This window comes from Ranitomeya imitator, chromosome 2 (genome assembly GCF_032444005.1).
Source record: "Ranitomeya imitator isolate aRanImi1 chromosome 2, aRanImi1.pri, whole genome shotgun sequence".
NCBI classification, from domain to species: domain Eukaryota; kingdom Metazoa; phylum Chordata; class Amphibia; order Anura; family Dendrobatidae; genus Ranitomeya; species Ranitomeya imitator.
The window spans coordinates 181,083,108-181,099,921 of NC_091283.1; the positions used below are offsets into that span (position 1 = coordinate 181,083,108).

General features: G+C 55.7%; 1 protein-coding gene across 2 annotated transcripts in view; it reads left to right on the top strand.

The window, feature by feature from the left end:
* The first annotated feature begins 980 nt into the window (after positions 1-980).
* NUP188 (nucleoporin 188) overlaps positions 981-16,814 on the top strand; it is a 59,316-nt gene continuing 43,482 nt past the window's right edge. For both annotated transcript variants that reach the window (XM_069748171.1, XM_069748172.1), the window contains exons 1-13: positions 981-1,114; positions 8,590-8,644; positions 9,969-10,042; positions 10,366-10,450; positions 10,541-10,621; positions 10,711-10,755; positions 11,903-11,995; positions 12,241-12,363; positions 15,010-15,221; positions 15,703-15,814; positions 15,894-16,094; positions 16,173-16,262; positions 16,342-16,407. In XM_069748171.1, the coding sequence (XP_069604272.1) occupies positions 1,086-1,114; positions 8,590-8,644; positions 9,969-10,042; positions 10,366-10,450; positions 10,541-10,621; positions 10,711-10,755; positions 11,903-11,995; positions 12,241-12,363; positions 15,010-15,221; positions 15,703-15,814; positions 15,894-16,094; positions 16,173-16,262; positions 16,342-16,407 (1,266 nt within the window). In that variant the 5' untranslated portion in view covers positions 981-1,085. The remainder of the gene's footprint in view (positions 1,115-8,589; positions 8,645-9,968; positions 10,043-10,365; positions 10,451-10,540; positions 10,622-10,710; positions 10,756-11,902; positions 11,996-12,240; positions 12,364-15,009; positions 15,222-15,702; positions 15,815-15,893; positions 16,095-16,172; positions 16,263-16,341; positions 16,408-16,814) is intronic.

Here is a 16,814-nt window from a genome sequence, read left to right on the forward strand (position 1 = left end):
CTGAGGAGTGATGTTCTGTGGGATCGGGGTGTATATGGAGGGGTTGAGAGGAGTGATATTCTATGGGATGGGTCTGCAGCTAGAGGGGCTGAGGAGTGATGTTCTGTGGGATCGGGGTGTATATGGAGGGGTTGAGAGGAGTGATATTCTATGGGATGGGTCTGTAGCTAGAGGGGCTGAGTGATGTTCTGTGGGATCGGGGTGTATATGGAGGGGTTGAGAGGAGTGATGTTCTGTTGGATGGGCCGTATATAGAGGGGCTGTATATGGGATGCGGCTGTATATGGAGGCGCTGAGAGGAGCAAAACTGGAAATGATTGTCAAAACCACTTATTATAACACCATTTATTCCATAGGTATTCCCATAATATTAGTAAATACCTCCACTTAGAAATGCAGTATAGTTCTTCTGATTCGTTGTTGCTTACCCCATATGCAGGGCATTGCAGGTCCTTAGGTATCCATGGTTACGACCACGCATATAGTGAGTTAGCTGTAATGGTCATGGATACCAAATCTAGCAATGCCCTGCACATGGGGTAAGCAACATAGTGAATCAGAAGAACTATACTACATTTCGAATTGGAGGTATGTGGCTAGGATTTTGGAGATGGGAATACCCCTTTAATGATTCAGGAGCTATATGTAATTTAGATGTTAGAAAAAGGAATATTAAGCATTTTTTAGCCAGCAAAAAAGCTGAGAAATTGCAACTTCGTAAAAATAAAAGTATCTTTAAAACAAAAAGTTCCACTGTCGCTGTTCGTCGTTAGCAGTGAGGCGGCCGGTGAGGGTTCTCCGAGCAGCTCCGGTGATGTCCGGTGCCGCCTGGAGCTGCAGCACTAAGTGACCGAGGAAGACAGGAACCACCGCATGGCGCATGCGTTGGCGCCTTGACCACGGACAGTGCCGGGTCGTAGCCCTATCACCTGACAGGAAGTGACGTAACGGAGCAGTACCCACTTCCGCCCATACTGAGGAGGTTTTTTTCTCCCCCCTTTCGTTAGAGTGGGCGGTCACGTGACGTACGGGCCGCGCTGGGGTCTCGTCACGTGTGCAACGGGTGGGGGGGTTGGAAAGTGAAGATGGCGGCTGCCGGGGGCCTGGACGAGAGGTAAAAAAACGGGCAGTAGAGAACCGGGGGCCACCGGAAGCTGGGAGGTGGCTGACAGCAGCAAGTGACGTTTAAATGGGAAAAGGCGGGAGATAGAGCCGTGAGAAATGTCAGCTGCTGCCCCCGGTGCTGCGAGATAGTGGAAACCCTCACTAGGCTGTGTGCGGACTGCAAGTCCCAGCATGCTCAGCAGTTGAGCCGTCCATAATGATTTATGTTATATAAGGGAGAGCGCCGGTCTGGGAGCGTGTCCCCCCTCCACAGAGAGCGCCTGGCACAGAGCGTGTCCCCCCTCCACAGAGAGCGCCTGGCACAGAGCGTGTCCCCCCTCCACAGAGAGCGCCTGGCACAGAGCGTGTCCCCCCTCCACAGAGAGCGCCTGGCACAGAGCGTGTCCCCCCTCCACAGAGAGCGCCTGGCACAGAGCGTGTCCCCCCTCCACAGAGAGCGCCTGGCACAGAGCGTGTCCCCCCTCCACAGAGAGCGCCTGGCACAGAGCGTGTCCCCCCTCCACAGAGAGCGCCTGGCACAGAGCGTGTCCCCCCTCCACAGAGAGCGCCTGGCACAGAGCGTGTCCCCCCTCCACAGAGAGCGCCTGGCACAGAGCGTGTCCCCCCTCCACAGAGAGCGCCTGGCACAGAGCGTGTCCCCCCTCCACAGAGAGCGCCTGGCACAGAGCGTGTCCCCCCTCCACAGAGAGCGCCTGGCACAGAGCGTGTCCCCCCTCCACAGAGAGCGCCTGGCACAGAGCGTGTCCCCCCTCCACAGAGAGCGCCTGGCACAGAGCGTGTCCCCCCTCCACAGAGAGCGCCTGGCACAGAGCGTGTCCCCCCTCCACAGAGAGCGCCTGGCACAGAGCGTGTCCCCCCTCCACAGAGAGCGCCTGGCACAGAGCGTGTCCCCCCTCCACAGAGAGCGCCTGGCACAGAGCGTGTCCCCCCTCCACAGAGAGCGCCTGGCACAGAGCGTGTCCCCCCTCCACAGAGAGCGCCTGGCACAGAGCGTGTCCCCCCTCCACAGAGAGCGCCTGGCACAGAGCGTGTCCCCCCTCCACAGAGAGCGCCTGGCACAGAGCGTGTCCCCCCTCCACAGAGAGCGCCTGGCACAGAGCGTGTCCCCCCTCCACAGAGAGCGCCTGGCACAGAGCGTGTCCCCCCTCCACAGAGAGCGCCTGGCACAGAGCGTGTCCCCCCTCCACAGAGAGCGCCTGGCACAGAGCGTGTCCCCCCTCCACAGAGAGCGCCTGGCACAGAGCGTGTCCCCCCTCCACAGAGAGCGCCTGGCACAGAGCGTGTCCCCCCTCCACAGAGAGCGCCTGGCACAGAGCGTGTCCCCCCTCCACAGAGAGCGCCTGGCACAGAGCGTGTCCCCCCTCCACAGAGAGCGCCTGGCACAGAGCGTGTCCCCCCTCCACAGAGAGCGCCTGGTACAGAGCGTGTCCCCCCTCCACAGAGAGCGCCTGGTACAGAGCGTGTCCCCCCTCCACAGAGAGCGCCTGGTACAGAGCGTGTCCCCCCTCCACAGAGAGCGCCTGGGACAGAGCGTGTCCCCCCTCCACAGAGAGCGCCTGGCACAGAGCGTGTCCCCCCTCCACAGAGAGCGCCTGGCACAGAGCGTGTCCCCCCTCCACAGAGAGCGCCTGGCACAGAGCGTGTCCCCCCTCCACAGAGAGCGCCTGGCACAGAGCGTGTCCCCCCTCCACAGAGAGCGCCTGGCACAGAGCGTGTCCCCCCTCCACAGAGAGCGCCTGGCACAGAGCGTGTCCCCCCTCCACAGAGAGCGCCTGGCACAGAGCGTGTCCCCCCTCCACAGAGAGCGCCTGGCACAGAGCGTGCCCCCCCTCCACAGAGAGCGCCTGGCACAGAGCGTGTCCCCCCTCCACAGAGAGCGCCTGGCACAGAGCGTGTCCCCCCTCCACAGAGAGCGCCTGGCACAGAGCGTGTCCCCCCTCCACAGAGAGCGCCTGGCACAGAGCGTGTCCCCCCTCCACAGAGAGCGCCTGGCACAGAGCGTGTCCCCCCTCCACAGAGAGCGCCTGGCACAGAGCGTGTCCCCCCTCCACAGAGAGCGCCTGGCACAGAGCGTGTCCCCCCTCCACAGAGAGCGCCTGGCACAGAGCGTGTCCCCCCTCCACAGAGAGCGCCTGGCACAGAGCGTGTCCCCCCTCCACAGAGAGCGCCTGGCACAGAGCGTGTCCCCCCTCCACAGAGAGCGCCTGGCACAGAGCGTGTCCCCCCTCCACAGAGAGCGCCTGGCACAGAGCGTGTCCCCCCTCCACAGAGAGCGCCTGGCACAGAGCGTGTCCCCCCTCCACAGAGAGCGCCTGGCACAGAGCGTGTCCCCCCTCCACAGAGAGCGCCTGGCACAGAGCGTGTCCCCCCTCCACAGAGAGCGCCTGGCACAGAGCGTGTCCCCCCTCCACAGAGAGCGCCTGGCACAGAGCGTGTCCCCCCTCCACAGAGAGCGCCTGGCACAGAGCGTGTCCCCCCTCCACAGAGAGCGCCTGGCACAGAGCGTGTCCCCCCTCCACAGAGAGCGCCTGGCACAGAGCGTGTCCCCCCTCCACAGAGAGCGCCTGGCACAGAGCGTGTCCCCCCTCCACAGAGAGCGCCTGGCACAGAGCGTGTCCCCCCTCCACAGAGAGCGCCTGGCACAGAGCGTGTCCCCCCTCCACAGAGAGCGCCTGGCACAGAGCGTGTCCCCCCTCCACAGAGAGCGCCTGGCACAGAGCGTGTCCCCCCTCCACAGAGAGCGCCTGGCACAGAGCGTGTCCCCCCTCCACAGAGAGCGCCTGGCACAGAGCGTGTCCCCCCTCCACAGAGAGCGCCTGGCACAGAGCGTGTCCCCCCTCCACAGAGAGCGCCTGGCACAGAGCGTGTCCCCCCTCCACAGAGAGCGCCTGGTAGAGAGCGTGTCCCCCCTCCACAGAGAGCGCCTGGTAGAGAGCGTGTCCCCCCTCCACAGAGAGCGCCTGGCACAGAGCGTGTCCCCCCTCCACAGAGAGCGCCTGGCACAGAGCGTGTCCCCCCTCCACAGAGAGCGCCTGGTACAGAGCGTGTCCCCCCTTCACAGAGAGCGCCTGGCACAGAGTGTGCCCCCCTCCACAGAGAGCGCCTGGTAGAGAGCGTGTCCCCCCTCCACAGAGAGCGCCTGGCACAGAGCGTGTCCCCCCTCCACAGAGAGCGCCTGGCACAGAGCGTGTCCCCCCTCCACAGAGAGCGCCTGGCACAGAGCGTGTCCCCCCTCCACAGAGAGCGCCTGGCACAGAGCGTGTCCCCCCTCCACAGAGAGCGCCTGGCACAGAGCGTGTCCCCCCTCCACAGAGAGCGCCTGGCACAGAGCGTGCCCCCCCTCCACAGAGAGCGCCTGGCACAGAGCGTGCCCCCCCTCCACAGAGAGCGCCTGGCACAGAGCGTGCCCCCCCTCCACAGAGAGCGCCTGGCACAGAGCGTGCCCCCCCTCCACAGAGAGCGCCTGGCACAGAGCGTGTCCCCCCTCCACAGAGAGCGCCTGGCACAGAGCGTGTCCCCCCTCCACAGAGAGCGCCTGGCACAGAGCGTGTCCCCCCTCCACAGAGAGCGCCTGGCACAGAGCGTGTCCCCCCTCCACAGAGAGCGCCTGGCACAGAGCGTGTCCCCCCTCCACAGAGAGCGCCTGGCACAGAGCGTGTCCCCCCTCCACAGAGAGCGCCTGGCACAGAGCGTGTCCCCCCTCCACAGAGAGCGCCTGGCACAGAGCGTGTCCCCCCTCCACAGAGAGCGCCTGGCACAGAGCGTGTCCCCCCTCCACAGAGAGCGCCTGGCACAGAGCGTGTCCCCCCTCCACAGAGAGCGCCTGGCACAGAGCGTGTCCCCCCTCCACAGAGAGCGCCTGGCACAGAGCGTGTCCCCCCTCCACAGAGAGCGCCTGGCACAGAGCGTGTCCCCCCTCCACAGAGAGCGCCTGGCACAGAGCGTGTCCCCCCTCCACAGAGAGCGCCTGGCACAGAGCGTGTCCCCCCTCCACAGAGAGCGCCTGGCACAGAGCGTGTCCCCCCTCCACAGAGAGCGCCTGGCACAGAGCGTGTCCCCCCTCCACAGAGAGCGCCTGGCACAGAGCGTGTCCCCCCTCCACAGAGAGCGCCTGGCACAGAGCGTGTCCCCCCTCCACAGAGAGCGCCTGGCACAGAGCGTGTCCCCCCTCCACAGAGAGCGCCTGGCACAGAGCGTGTCCCCCCTCCACAGAGAGCGCCTGGCACAGAGCGTGTCCCCCCTCCACAGAGAGCGCCTGGCACAGAGCGTGTCCCCCCTCCACAGAGAGCGCCTGGCACAGAGCGTGTCCCCCCTCCACAGAGAGCGCCTGGCACAGAGCGTGTCCCCCCTCCACAGAGAGCGCCTGGCACAGAGCGTGTCCCCCCTCCACAGAGAGCGCCTGGCACAGAGCGTGTCCCCCCTCCACAGAGAGCGCCTGGCACAGAGCGTGTCCCCCCTCCACAGAGAGCGCCTGGCACAGAGCGTGTCCCCCCTCCACAGAGAGCGCCTGGCACAGAGCGTGTCCCCCCTCCACAGAGAGCGCCTGGCACAGAGCGTGTCCCCCCTCCACAGAGAGCGCCTGGCACAGAGCGTGTCCCCCCTCCACAGAGAGCGCCTGGCACAGAGCGTGTCCCCCCTCCACAGAGAGCGCCTGGCACAGAGCGTGTCCCCCCTCCACAGAGAGCGCCTGACACAGAGCGTGTCCCCCCCCCCCCTCCACAGAGAGCGCCTGACACAGAGCGTGTCCCCCCTGCACAGAGAGCGCCTGGCACAGAGCGTGTCCCCCCTCCACAGAGAGCGCCTGACACAGAGCGTGTCCCCCCTCCACAGAGAGCGCCTGACACAGAGCGTGTCCCCCCCTCCACAGAGAGCGCCTGACACAGAGCGTGTCCCCCCCTCCACAGAGAGCGCCTGACACAGAGCGTGTCCCCCCCTCCACAGAGAGCGCCTGACACAGAGCGTGTCCCCCCTCCACAGAGAGCGCCTGGCACAGAGCGTGTCCCCCCTCCACAGAGAGCGCCTGGCACAGAGCGTGTCCCCCCTCCACAGAGAGCGCCTGGCACAGAGCGTGTCCCCCCTCCACAGAGAGCGCCTGGCACAGAGCGTGTCCCCCCTCCACAGAGAGCGCCTGGCACAGAGCGTGTCCCCCCTCCACAGAGAGCGCCTGGCACAGAGCGTGTCCCCCCTCCACAGAGAGCGCCTGGCACAGAGCGTGTCCCCCCCCTCCACAGAGAGCGCCTGGCTGAGAGCGTGTCCCCCCTCCACAGAGAGCGCCTGGCACAGAGCGTGTCCCCCCTCCTCAGAGAGCGCCTGGCACAGAGCGTGTCCCCCCTCCACAGAGAGCGCCTGGCTGAGAGCGTGCCCCCCTCCACAGGAGCGTGCCCCCCTCCACAGAGAGCGCCTGGCACAGAGCGTGTCCCCCCTCCACAGAGAGCGCCTGGCTGAGAGCGTGTCCCCCCTCCACAGAGAGCGCCTGGCTGAGAGCGTGCCCCCCTCCACAGAGAGCGCCTGGCTGAGAGCGTGCCCCCCTCCACAGAGAGCGCCTGGCACAGAGCGTGTCCCCCCTTCACAGAGAGCGCCTGGCACAGAGCGTGTCCCCCCTCCACAGAGAGCGCCTGGCACAGAGCGTGTCCCCCCTCCACAGAGAGCGCCTGGCACAGAGCGTGTCCCCCCTCCACAGAGAGCGCCTGGCACAGAGCGTGTCCCCCCTCCACAGAGAGCGCCTGGCACAGAGCGTGTCCCCCCTCCACAGAGAGCGCCTGGCACAGAGCGTGTCCCCCCTCCACAGAGAGCGCCTGGCACAGAGCGTGTCCCCCCTCCACAGAGAGCGCCTGGCACAGAGCGTGTCCCCCCTCCACAGAGAGCGCCTGGCACAGAGCGTGTCCCCCCTCCACAGAGAGCGCCTGGCACAGAGCGTGTCCCCCCTCCACAGAGAGCGCCTGGCACAGAGCGTGTCCCCCCTTCACAGAGAGCGCCTGGCACAGAGCGTGTCCCCCCTCCACAGAGAGCGCCTGGCACAGAGAGTGTCCCCTCTCCACAGAGAGCGCCTGGCACAGCGTGTCCTCCCTCCACAGAGAGCGGCATCTGGCTGAGAGCGTGCCCCCCCTCCACAGAGAGCGCCTGGCTGAGAGCGTGTCCCCCTTCCACAGAGAGCGCCTGGCTGAGAGCGTGTCCCCCCTCCACAGAGAGCGCCTGGCTGAGAGCGTGCCCCCCCCCCTCCACAGAGAGCGCCTGGCTGAGAGCGTGCCCCCCCTCCACAGAGAGCGCCTGGCTGAGAGCGTGTCCTCCCTCCACAGAGAGCGCCTGGCTGAGAGCTGCCCCCGGCAGAGCGTGTCCCTCCTCCATAGAGCGCTGGTCAGGGAGCGTGCCCCCCCTCCATAAACAGCGGCGGTCAGGGAACGTGCCCCCCCTCCATAGACAGTGCCAGTCCCCTCCAGAGAGAGAGCCCGGCAGAGTACATGTCCCCCCCCCCTCCAGAGAGAGAGCCCAGCAGAATACGTGTCCCCCTTCCATAGAGGGTGACGGTCAGGGAATGTGCCCCCCCCCCCCCTCCATAGGGAGTGCTGGTCAGGGAACATGTCCCCCCTCCACAGAGAGCACCCGGCAGAGATCGTTCCCCCTCCCCCCCCCCCCCCCCATATAGAGCGCCGGTCAGGGAGCTTGTCCCCCCTCCTTAAAGAGCACCGGTCAGGGAGCGTGTCTCCCCTTCTCTAGAGAGCGCCGGTCAGGGAGCGTTTCCTCCCTCCATAGAGAACACCCGGCAAAGAGTTTGTCCCCCCCATATAGAGCGCCATTCAGGGAGCATGTACCCCCTCTGTAGAGAGCATCGGTCAGGGAGCTTGCCCCCCCTTCTCCAGAGAGCGCCAGTCAGGGAGCATTTCCTCCCTCCATAGAGAACACCCGGCAGAGAGTTTGCCCCCCACCCCCATATAGAGCGCCTGTCAGGCAGCGCGTCCCCCCTCTGTAGAGAGCACCGGTCAGGGAGCTTGCCCCCCTTCTCTAGAGAGCGCCGGTCAGGGAGCTTGTCCCCACTCCATAGAGGGTGCCGGTGAGGTAGCGTGTCCCCCATCCTTAGAGAACGCCAGTCAGGGATAGTGTCCCCCCCTCCATAGAGAGCACCAGTCATGAAGCATGTCCCCCTCCATAGAGAGCGCCGGTCAGGAAGCGTGTGCCCCCTCCCCAGAGAGCACTGGTCAAGGAGCGTGTCCCCTCTCCATAGAGAGCGTGTCTTGTGACGGGCAGGTGGAACATCGGGTCTCCCTGGACCGCGTGCCTTAAACGCTGCTGTCAGTGCTTGCAGGGGTTGACGGCAGCGATCAGGGCATCTGCTGGTTTCACCTGCATGTGTTTTCGTCTTAAAGGGATGATGCAGTTTGGTAGCGTTTTGCATTAGATTGCTTTACATCCATGTTCTTCGTGCCATGAAGGACGGAGAGTTTACTAGACTTTTCCTTCTTCTTTCAGGAGCAGCCGGGAGCTGTGGACAATTCTTCTTGGTCGTTCTGCTATGAGAGATCCGGTAAGTAGCTCCAGTGACGTCACCGCTGCGGGGAGGACTCGACTGACCAGCTGTAACACTTATTCGCTTCTTACCTTAATTCTGTGCCCCCTAATAAGCTTCCTGGACTCACATCTGTACACCACAAATCCATCTCCTTTAAGGAAATGTATCATAACAGCAGGAAACATGATAAAATTACCAATACTCCTCTGTTAACCCCTTCCCGACATCCTCCTTGCATGTACAGCACATGTTGGGTGCAGGAGTGGGCTCAGGAGCTCCATACTTTACGAGTGACTGCTGTGTGATACAGCCAGCACATGCCACTAATAATAGTCACTCATGATACAAAAAAATAACGCCACAATTGCCTTTTTTTGTGGTAACCGCAGCTCCCCTAAAAAGTGCGATACAAAGCAATCTAAACATCGTATGTACCCCGAAATGGTGCCAACAAAAGCTACAGCTCATTAAAAAAACCTCAAATGCATCAAGCGACAAGAAAAATGAGTCTCAAGAAATGAAGACACAAACTTTTTTTTATTTATTTTTAGCCATTTTTTTTTTAACCACTGAAAAATATACTGCATATAAAACAATACAAGTTTGATACGGTTGTCAATTTTCTGCACAAATGAACGTTGTTAAATCAAAGCTCATAAAACACTGGTGTAACTGTAGTATTTTTTTTTTTATTGATTTTTTTTTTTACCATTTCACCTAAATATTTTTCCCATTTTCCGTAAATTACTGTATATGTTAAAATAAATAGGGTATTCAAAACGACAACTCGTCCCCCACAAAGCGAGCCCCTCGAACCGCTATAGAAAAATAAGTTCTGACTCTTGGAAGAAGAGGAGCAAAAAAAACGTAAGCATAATTATTGTCTGCAGCAGGAAAGTGTTGAACACAACGCTGGGGGTCCTTAATGATCTTTATTTGTTTGGTTGCAGTCCTGACGTGCCTTAGTGCATGTTCACACATTCAGAATTTGGTCAGTATTTTACAATCAGTATTTGTAAGCCAAAACTAGTGGAACAATCAGAGGAGAAGTCTAATAGAAACATATGCACCACTTCTGTATTTATCACCTACTCCTGGTTTTGGCTTCCAAATACTGATGTGAAATACTAACATGTGAACGTGGCCTTACAGTCACAAATGCTGCAGCCAATCACCGCAGCACATCATCATTGCAGCACAGTAAGCAAGAGTGCACAGGGAGTATTGTTTTTTTTTTTTTTTTTTTAATTCTTTAACCCCCAGGCAAGTCTTTTAAATACTCTGTGCTGCTGTGAAGTAAATGCATACTAACTATAATATAATATACTTTACTTTGCAGATACAAATCAAGGCAGAGCTGGACTGCTACGGGGAAAGGTTCCTGCAGGGATTGTCTTTTTACAAAGCGCCCAGGTACCTTTTCTATAAAGGCTTTATCCATACTCCACTGACCACCCTACTGTCCTATTACATGTTTGTCTTTCCATCCCTTGTCATTTGCAATCTGTGCTTGCTGTCAGGGAATGGAGCCAGTCCTGCTCTAGCTTGGCTCAAACATCTACAATTGGCTAGAATGGGACAGGTCAGAGCCCTGCACTGCAGGTCTAGATTCGGATTGCCTAGACTGGGTGCAGTTGTAGCAATCGGGGATAAATGAGCGGGAGGTTTTCCTGCATTTGCATGACAGCAAGCCGAAGATGCACTATTCTCCAACTCCTTTAACCCTCTACTTGCAGAACAAGCTCCGCAGACAAGGTGAAGGCTAACAAGAGCTTGGCTCCGGCCATGAAAGATCTCGGGCAGCGAATCAGTAAATTTCTGGTGAGAACACATTATGGAGCAAAGGTGGGGAGACTCCAGTGTATTACCCGACACCTGTGACCCATATTTCCTGTATGTTCATTGACTCAGGGTCTGGATGAGGAGCAGAGCGTGCAGCTGCTCCAGTGCTACCTCCAGGATGACTACAGGGGGACACAAGACTCTATTAAGGTGGGCCCTCGCTCCTGATCGTAAAGTGATACACAGGTCACACTTGCTGATATTTACACTGCTCCTGTCTGTTTTTTTTTTTTTTTTAGCTGGTACCACAGGATGAAAGGCAGAGCCAGGCGCTAATGCTGAAGGTTTGTGTGAATCCATTCTCCCGTCATTAAGATTATGAGCTGCGCATATGTTACACCATCTGTAATAAGTAGATGTTGGATAGAAATCCTGGGACCCCTGTCCTGCAGTTCCCGGCACAAGAGTCAGCCATACATGTGTCCTGCAGTGCCCGGCGCAAAGTCCATGCGTACGTGTGTCCTGCAGTGCCCGGCGCAGAGTCCATGCGTACGTGTGTCCTGCAGTGCCCGGCGCAGAGTCCATGCGTACGTGTGTCCTGCAGTGCCCGGCGCAGAGTCCATGCGTACGTGTGTCCTGCAGTGCCCGGCGCAAAGTTCATGCGTACGTGTGTCCTGCAGTGCCCGGCGCAGAGTCCATGCGTACGTGTGTCCTGCAGTGCCTGGCGCAGAGTCCATGCGTACGTGTGTCCTGCAGTGCCCGGCGCAGAGTCCATGCGTACGTGTGTCCTGCAGTGCCCGGCGCAGAGTCCATGCGTACGTGTGTCCTGCAGTGCCCGGCGCAGAGTCCATGCGTACGTGTGTCCTGCAGTGCCCGGCGCAAAGTTCATGCGTACGTGTGTCCTGCAGTGCCCGGCGCAGAGTCCATGCGTACGTGTGTCCTGCAGTGCCCGGCGCAGAGTCCATGCGTACGTGTGTCCTGCAGTGCCCGGCGCAGAGTCCATGCGTACGTGTGTCCTGCAGTGCCCGGCGCAGAGTCCATGCGTACGTGTGTCCTGCAGTGCCCGGCGCAGAGTCCATGCGTACGTGTGTCCTGCAGTGCCCGGCGCAGAGTCCATGCGTACGTGTGTCCTGCAGTGCCCGGCGCAGAGTCCATGCGTACGTGTGTCCTGCAGTGCCCGGCGCAGAGTCCATGCGTACGTGTGTCCTGCAGTGCCCAGCGCAGAGTCCATGCGTACGTGTGTCCTGCAGTGCCCGGCGCAGAGTCCATGCGTACGTGTGTCCTGCAGTGCCCGGCACAGAGTCCATGCGTACGTGTGGCCTGCAGTGCCCGGCACAGAGGCCATGCGTACGTGTGTCCTGCAGTGCCCAGCACAGAGTCCATGCATATGTGTGTTCTGCAGTGCTGATCACGCATTTATGGTTGGGGTAAGGTTTCCTGTCCGTATTACAAGTACTCTTGGCTCTAGTCTGTCGCTCTTCCATCACTTAGATAGCGGACTATTACTACGAGGAGAGAATTTGTATGCTGCGCTGTGTCCTGCTGCTGCTGACTTACTTCCAGGATGAAAAGCATCCGTACAAGGTAAAGTCGGGTGCATGTCTGTAAATGATTGGTCATGGAGGAGCGACCAAAATCTTCTATCAGTATTTTGAATCGGCTGATCCAAATGGTTTTGGTCATGATAACATTTTTTATCCAATGAAAATACACGTTCTTTGACCAAGTCCAGTATGCATGTGTAGCTGTCACTGACCGACAGCTGACGGTCCTCCTATTCCTGGCATGCACAGATCTTCATGGCTGACCATTCTCTCCTGCCACCATAGAAAGAATTTAATGACTGTATGGATATGCTGCAACGGGAGGACTTGATGGGCAAATACCGCAAGCACTTTGAAGATCTCTGCAAAGAAGAAGCACCCACATGGGAAACGCATGGGAGCCTCATGGTACGTCGGCAGCTTTACATGTATACTGATTAACACACATCACCAATATACAGTGACTGTAAAGGGAGAGTCGCGCAGCTGTGTCTGCATCTGGCACTCCCATAGAGAATGAATGGAGCGGCAGTTTGCACTCTTTGGAGCCCCATTCTCTGGATTGGTGGGGGGTCTCAGCGGTCGGATCCACTTCGATCAGGAAGTTATCCTCATCTGCATGGGACATACCTCTTGTACCAAGATTTTTAAGTTTGTTTTTTTGTTTTGTTTTTTAATACTTTCAACATATTAATCTTTTCCTGCCATTTTTTTGCACTTTTTAGTTTTTTACTCCCTTTTTTTTCCTAAGCGCTATAACATTTTTTTTCTTAGGACCAGTTATAGTACACTATTTATTTTACTATATAAACTGCTGGAAAACTTAGCAGCGTTTACCGTTTGGGTTAAAGGGCACCTGTCACCAGGTTTGACCAATATGAGATGCAGCCACCACCTTTCAGGGCTGATATATTGCATTCTATAACGCAACCCGACATGCAAGACAAGAAATAGACTTTATTATACTCACCTGCGGGGCGGACCGGTCCGAGGGGTGTCGCCGGTCTTGGTCCAGTGCCTCCCTTCTTCTTGCTATGCCGCTCTCCTTGCTTCGTGCGGATGATGCGTCCCTACGTCATCCACACAATCTTCCTGACATCGCGCTCCTGCGCAGGCGTACTCATCTTCCCTGTTGAGGGCAGAGCAAAGTATTGCAGTGCGTAGGCGCCGGGAAAGGTCAAAGAGCCCCGGCGCACATGCACTGCTGTACCTTGTCAGGGCAGAGAAGTACGCCTGCGCGGGAGCACGGTGCCGGGGAGACTGTAGATGACATAGGGACTCATTATCTGCATGAAGGAGTACAGCATCGCACGAAGGAGGACAGCATCGCAAGAAGTTGGGAGGCGCCGTCTGAAGACCAGTAACAAAGCCAGCATCTTCCAGTTATGGCTTCATCCATTACATATAATGCAGATGCTGGAAAGGAATTAACCCCTTCACGATATATGACGTACAGTTACGTCATATGTTGAGTCCATGACTTTGATTCGGGCTTGCACGCCGAGACGGCATCTCTTCCTGCAGTTGATAGTTTTGGTATTCAAACATCATCTGCCTATAACAGCCACAGATGGCATGGAGCTCTGCCAGCGGTTGTTAACCTGTTAATAACTGCTGTCATTCACGAGGCGCCAGTGGTTCTTCTACCGAAGCCCCCCTTGCCTGTCCTGTCATGACAGTACTCCTGTCAAAACCTGCCTGTAGCTGTTGTTCATAGGAGACCGTGATTTTACGTAAACATGGCAGTGCTGTAGCACTGCCATGTATAGAACTAGCGAGCGTCTAATCGCCGCTTCAAGTCCCCTAATGGGACTTATAGATACAGTAGAAAGTGGAAAAATGTTTTAAAAATTTGATTTTTTTTTTTTTTAAGTCAGATCTATCAAACTATAAAATAAATGAATCCGATCGGTAAATGGCGAAATGAGAGAAGAAATCAAAATGACAGAATTATGTTTTTTTGGCCACCCCGACATTGCAATAATAAACACAACCAAAAATGTAAAACGTTACGAGTCTCAGAAAATGTCGACAGAAGCAAATTTTTACTTTACAAATTTCTGATTCTTTAACTACTTGACTAAAGCAAAAACCTATACAAGTTTGGTATCTGTGTAGTTGTACTGACCCGGAGAATCATATTGTCAGGTCAGTTTTACTGTTTAGTGAATACGGTAAATAAAAGTCCCAAAAAACAATTGCAGAATAGCCCTTTTATTTTTTTTTGCTATTTCACCACAGCAAAACTGCCTTCTGGTACATGACATGATAAAATTATGTTGTTATTCAAAAGTACAACTCATTGCCTATGTGGACAAAACAATAAAAAAGTTATGGCTCTTAGGCTAGTTTCACACATCAGTTTTTTGTTTTCAGGCTAAATCCGGCCAATTTGTAAAAAAAAAGGATCCAGCGCAAATTGTGAAAAACTGATGCGCCGGATCAGTCCTTCTTTAATGCGCATGGATTTTTGACTTCCTGTTTCGGGGGTAGAGAGAGAGAAAGAGAACAGAACGGAAAATCTGCATGATTAATATGGAAAATGCTTTGAAAATCGGATCCGAGCGCCGGATTCATTGTTTCACACCTCCGTTTCATGGGTTTTTTGGCCGATTCCGTCACTGCGTTTTTTTCCGCCAGACAAAAAAAGTTGCAGTGGACGTTTTCTCCGTCCGCCGGAAACGACTATTTGGACGGAGCCGGAATAAAACGGATGAAACATCTGGCCATCAGGCACAGTCCGGCCCTAATACAACTCTATGGGATAAAAAAACGGATCCGTTTTTTCCAAACATTGCCGGATTGTGCCTGAAACATAAAGCCTGATGTGTGAAAGTAGCCTTAGAGGAAAGGTAGGAAAAAAAGAAAGCCCGGCTGGGAAGGGGTTAATATTCTCATTACTTGGTGCATATCAGGGAATCTGTATTCATGCATTTTCTCTATATTTGTGTACCTTTTTTGACTTTCCTTAAAAATATCATCTGCCATCCACAAACACCAGGCCTGATTTATTATTATGTTTTATTTATTTTTTTCACCGCTTTGTTCTGTTAGACCGAACGTCAGGTGTCCCGGTGGTTTGCGCAGTGTCTACGAGAGCAGGCAATGCTGCTGGAGATCATCTTCCTCTATTATGCCTACTTTGCCATCTCCCCCTCCAACCTTCTGGCACTCGCCAAGCTGTTCAAAGAACAAGGTTTTGGGCGAAGACAACAAAATCGTCACTTGATTGAGCAAAACTTGGACCCTTTAATAGACAGAATCGGGTGAGTGTTTGTAATCGCACGTCAGCGGTTCCTGCGACTATCTACGTTGCCGAGATTAAAGGAAGATGCCGTTAATAAATAATTTCTTACACTGAGCACATAGAAGTAGTATCATATATGTCTAGTACATGTTGGGCGCGCACCTGCTTGGACAACAAGCTTCCACATCTCTGCATCCAGCCAGATGAGAGGAATTCTGGTTCCCATATTAGTGCTGGTCTCAGGGTTTGGGCCCCATCTGTCAGACATTCAAGGAATATGCATCTTGTACATTTATAACATATCCTGGGACTTCATCCACTCACCACTCCACCTGCAGCACTGTTCATCAAGGCTCCATTCTTGATACATGCAGGTCCCATTAGAGGGTTCTGAATCCACTATACATTTATTACTTACCCGCAGATAGCTGATGTAAAAAGCATGGTCTCTAGTCGCTCTTGTTTTCAGTAACTTAGGATTCCTCCCTTTTATATTACAGATATTTTGAAGTTCTCATCCTGTTGGAAGGAATAGACATGGACTCTCTGCAGGACTATGTTTTCAAGGATGAGCTCGAGCACCCTTTTACCAACGAGCTGCAGTTCTGTAAGGTGAGGTTTGCCCTGATCGGCCCTGAAACGGACTTGTTTTCCACCACCCAACCACATCCCATTAATGCCAATTCCACAGGACATGGACAACATCTTGCTAACGTTTGGGGATATTCCTCACCACGCTCCCATCCTCCTAGCCTGGGCTCTGCTACGGCACACTTTGAGTCCAGATGAAGCGGCCACGACCAGCCGGAAAATGGGCAGCGTTGCCGTCCAGCTCCACGTGTTCAAGTATTTGACAAGTCTGCTGCGAGCCCTTGGTAGTGGAGAGAATAATGTAAGAATCCAATGCAATGATGAGCTGGATTTCTCTAAATGACATGATCATAATTATTTTTCATTATTATTATTGCAGTGTACCACCAGCACTGCATGTCTGTGCGTCTACAGTCTGCTGTGTTTCACCTTGACTTCCATGGAAGAGCACACTCTGGGCAAACAGCAGGTAAAAGTAGGAATATAGATCTATACTTATCTAATCCTATTCGTATTAATACATTTAATAAATATTGTCATCTCATCAGGATATTATTGATACGGCTTGTCAAGTGCTGACCGCCCCGAACCTCTCGGATCTCTTTTGGAATACGGTGAGTAATGGGCTTCTGGGATCACAGAGTAGGATTTTGAGATCTTTTGACACGTCGTAGAGATATGTCAGAAGTTTTAGTCAGTCTGAGTCCAGGTGCTGAGATGAAAGACTGGCACACTCAGACAAGCCCTGCTTTCCTCTGAAACTGAAGGCGATCTCAATGGAAAGTCTGTCTTCAGTGTCTGAGGAGATCTGCACTCGCTTGGTTAAACTTGTCTCTGTTCTTTTTGACAATCATGGGTCTTTGCATCTGGACACCCCAACTGAGCAAATCTTCTTACACATCAGAAGTTTTGTAAAAGTTCATTTACACTTTAAAGGAGTAGTCCACTTTTTTTTATAACCCCTTTTTTAACTTCCAAATCCAACAAGAAAAGCTTATACTCGCCTCCTGCACAGATGTCG